The 4,045-nt window shown below is 47.8% G+C and overlaps 1 protein-coding gene across 1 annotated transcript in view; it reads right to left on the reverse strand.

Moving 5' to 3' along the window:
- The window catches only part of LOC146589957 (uncharacterized), a 12,814-nt gene that overhangs the window by 5,720 nt on the left and 3,049 nt on the right, over positions 1 to 4,045 (reverse strand). The window contains exons 3-4 of the mRNA XM_085315367.1: positions 1,847 to 1,961; positions 8 to 710 (exon numbers count right to left, since the gene is read on the reverse strand). Of these exons, the coding sequence (XP_085171493.1) occupies positions 8 to 710; positions 1,847 to 1,961 (818 nt within the window). The remainder of the gene's footprint in view (positions 1 to 7; positions 711 to 1,846; positions 1,962 to 4,045) is intronic.

The following is a 4,045-nucleotide window of genomic DNA, read 5'->3' on the forward strand; positions in this document are numbered from 1 at the left end:
ATCTTGCCTCCTGAGGACCCACCACTGGCTCCCCCACTGCAGCATCCGGATGAGCCACCTCCAGAGCTCCCAATGATCTTTTGGCTGGATCCACCGCTGTAGCCTCCTCCGATGCCATAGCCTGAGGATCCCCCGCTGCAGCACCCGGATGATCCTCCACTGCTCCCTCCTCCTGCTATGATGATCTTGCCTCCTGAGGACCCACCACTGGATCCCCCACTGCAGCATCCGGATGAGCCACCTCCTCCACCTCCAGAGCTCCCAATGATCTTTTGGCTGGATCCACCGCTGTAGCTTCCTCCGATGCCATAGCCTGAGGATCCTCCACTGCAGCATCCAGATGAGCCACCACCTCCAGAGCTAACAATGATCTTCTGACTGGAGCCTGTGCTGCCACTGCCTGATCCCCCCCCACTGCAGCATCCCGATGACCCTCCACTACCACCCCCAGATGAGATGATAATGGAGCCTCCGCTGGACCCTCCTGCTGTGCCGTAGGCTGAGGATCCCTGGATCTGCTGGCAGGAGGCCATGCCCCCGCCATAGCCGCTGGAGCCTCCAGTTCCGCAGGAAGAAGAGCCTAGTGCTTGGTAGCTGGAGGAACTTGCCCCATGGCAGGATGAGCCCCCACTGTGGCATCCCCTGGACTGGGAGGATGTTTCATGGCAGCCTCCAGAGTTCTGTCGGGAGCACATCTTTGAGTAGCAACCCTGCAAGAAAGAGTGCTGTSAGGAAAGAGCACCAAGGAAATGCTGCTTATCCTTTGAAGTAAACAATTAAGGAGTACTTAGTAAATATCATCCCATTTTTCCTAAGCTCTGTTGCCTTAGAGGAAGTGGAGCTTCATAAACTCCTTGATAGTAAAGTCTTTCTGTGGAAGATACTCAGCAACCTGTTTTTGGATGAAACATTTACAGAAAAACTGTATACAGGAGGACTGAGAGTACTTCCAGAGATTTGCACATGTGCTCTGATATTCACAGAGCAGACAGTCTAAAAGCCTTAGTTACAGTTGGGCGTACCCAACTGGCACACCACATTCTGCTAGAAGTAGAACCGACATGATTCCCTTGCTTAAAGCATGCTCTAAGACCARTGGATGGAGTGACTTCTCTGAACAGTGGTTAAAAAAAAATTCTGTATAAATGGGCTTACCTTCAGTGCAGCTCGAAATGTGTGCAAGGCTCAAAGGCAGGTGAATGAGAAGCCTAAGGACACAGGAGCTTTTATATTGTATGAATTGTTTTCTTAAGGGAAATGAGACACCCTAAGGAATGCTAATACACTTATTTATTGAATCTGGCCCTAGCTGTCTTCTCCTTTGACTCACTTGTAGCGGATAGGTGATACAGAGAAGATGTGCCAATTATGTTCTGCATTATAATCACTAATTTTACTTAATGATTCATTTCCGGGAGTCTTACTCTGRAGTGTTGAGGATGAAGGCTCTTGGAGTCTACTTCGGAGATCCAAAACCCCTTCCTGCTAGGCTGCAGCTTCTAAGGTACTCAGCAGAGAGTGGATACTGAAGGATGAATGCTGGAGTGAGTTAGTGCTAGAGAGCAATGGAAGGCCAAGGGTAAAGGATAGGCTGGAGCAGGGTCCAGGAGTATTTGGGGAAAATGGGGATTCCTAAAGGAYTGGGGAGTTGGATAGGGAAGAGGAGTATATTCAGCCTACTGGAAACAGGCAACCATGTGCTGAACGTGGCAGAGGTACCGCTTCTGAAGGGGTCGTGCACCTCTCTGGAGACACTGCTGGGCTGTCTTTGCTGTACRCCTGAGCCCAGAGCCATTTCAAGAATCTATGTGAGGAAGGCACAGATTTGGAGGCTGTTTCCCCATACCCTCTCAGGAGTGGGAAGGCTGGCAATGCTCCTGGATTGAGCAGGAAGGTCTGTGCTCAATTCCAGCTTCCTAGAAATGCTTATCATTGGGTTGTGGTGAGGATTGTTTTGACATCTGTTTGCAAAAGCGCATTCAAAAGTCGTCAAACTCTACCACTGAACTATAGAACACTAAGTATTTTTTCAGCCTTGGGTGCTTTTGCGAGGGTCCTGTTTCTGCGGCCAGCCCACCTACATCTGAAGCTGGGGAGACCTCTGGGTATTTTCCTGTGAAATATGCCTTGCTGGAGACCACCAGTTTGCTAGYGCAGGAACTGCAGTACTGTCTTATGTTTTGCAGCAGTTCCATCCTGTCACTGTCATGCGTGCTTTTAGGGTGACAACAGCATCCACCTCCACAGGAGATAGCAGAGGAAGGCGTAATTGGAGGGTTCTAACTGAGAGGATGTGTGAGGGCAACAACAAGCCACCCAACCCTGTCACGATAAACATAATTTAGGGCWTACACACAGGTTCAGTGGTATGGAGACAGTACTATCTGCCTCAGCATTGCCCCCAAGAATGTGGGTGCTAGGAGTATGATTTATCTTGCATTGGACTCCCTCCAGTGGCCCTAGTTCCACTTCAGTCACCAAAAAGAAATGCAAGGTCTCATGGGAATTCTGGCTCCCACCTGTGAAATGTGGGTGTTGTGTTACTGAACATCACAACAGCTTAATTCTCCCTGTGAACTTAACCTGTAATGACTTGCACAAAGGGACACCCAGAATTTGCAGCTCATCTGGACCCAGGATGTGAAGGAAGGCCACAGAGCAAAGCATGGCCTTTCAGCAGGGTGGCAGGAGTTCCTCCTGCAAATGTTATACACCCTGCATGTATGCAGGCCTCAGGACTGTGCATACTTAAGACCCTACACAGAGTCTAGAAGCATGAAGCTTGTGACACATGAGTACATGTGGTGCCTGCCGCATGGAGAGGAAGAATGTGGCTGGAACCACAGTTTCTTGAGGGGTTGCCATTGCCATAACCCTTTCCACCAAGTTAAGGAGCATAGAGTCCACACCAGCTCTAATATATGGCTTGAGTAAAAAGAAGATGGAATGTAAGAGCCTTCACGGGGGAGGCTGTCCAAAATCTAGATCATGCTGCCAGAGCTCTGATGCTCTGGGTGGGCCCTTTTCTGGTCTGCGATCCAGTCACCCTCAGAATGAGGAGGTAGGTCATGTTATCTTTCAGTCTAGTTGTGGCAGATGCCTCAAGGGATGGGGCCTTGGTGGGTATTGTTATGAGAGAGAAACCATGACCAGCTCTTAAAACCCTTTATTGCCACAGCTTTATTTGGGCGCARCAATGCTAGCTCTGATACCACTGGCCCTGATGTAAAGATACTGCTGACATAAAAGGAGCTCTCTGGTTATTCCGTTAAAGGCAGAATCACGTCAGTCACAGACTTCTGAGTGTCTGAATAATGCAAAATGGCTAATGCATACCTCTTGGAAAGTTAGCCTGTTATTTCTAACTTTATTTGCTGTGTACCAGCTTTGTATGAAARATGGACAAAAATCTTGTATGTTGAAATCTGTAGAACTCAAAACAAATTGTACTTGTCCCAAAGACACCGTGTTGCTCATATCAGCCCAAATATTAGATGTTACCTATCAAAATGAACAGTTTTCCGTGTTTAAATCAGGAGAAAATGTCTAAAGGCCTGACTGAGTCTTTCCAAAGGATGCTACTCTTCACAGTGAAACCCAGAGATTGTACTATTMTTCTTCCTCTGGGAAAGGGAAATTGAGGGGGACCTATTCCCTATGTTAAAACTGCATGGTGGACACCATCAGAAAGAGGGAGGCATACCATCTGCTTAAGCAACAAGGCCTCTTTCAAGCACAACCTGTTTATATGCATTTTTTTTCTAGTACTGGAGGATGAAGATGACTTCTTATCTGCATATATTTTGTACGGTTATTTACTTCTTGAAAGCAAACATGGAAATGACATAGGGTAAAGCAAGCAGGCAAAAGCAGTATTTCCTGTACACAATGAGTTTTATTTCCAGACACATTGATGGCTGAGTAAAGCAGCAAAGCCTGATCAGAGGCACGATAAACCCAGCACCAGGGCACAACGCTGTTTATCCAGGCCTTCACAGCACAGTGATGCAGCATCAAGAGGAGAAGAGGACATGCTGGGAGGAAA

Source organism: Rhea americana, unplaced genomic scaffold (genome assembly GCF_003343005.1).
Source record: "Rhea americana isolate MKP2758 unplaced genomic scaffold, rheAme1 scaffold_429, whole genome shotgun sequence".
NCBI lineage: Eukaryota > Metazoa > Chordata > Aves > Rheiformes > Rheidae > Rhea > Rhea americana.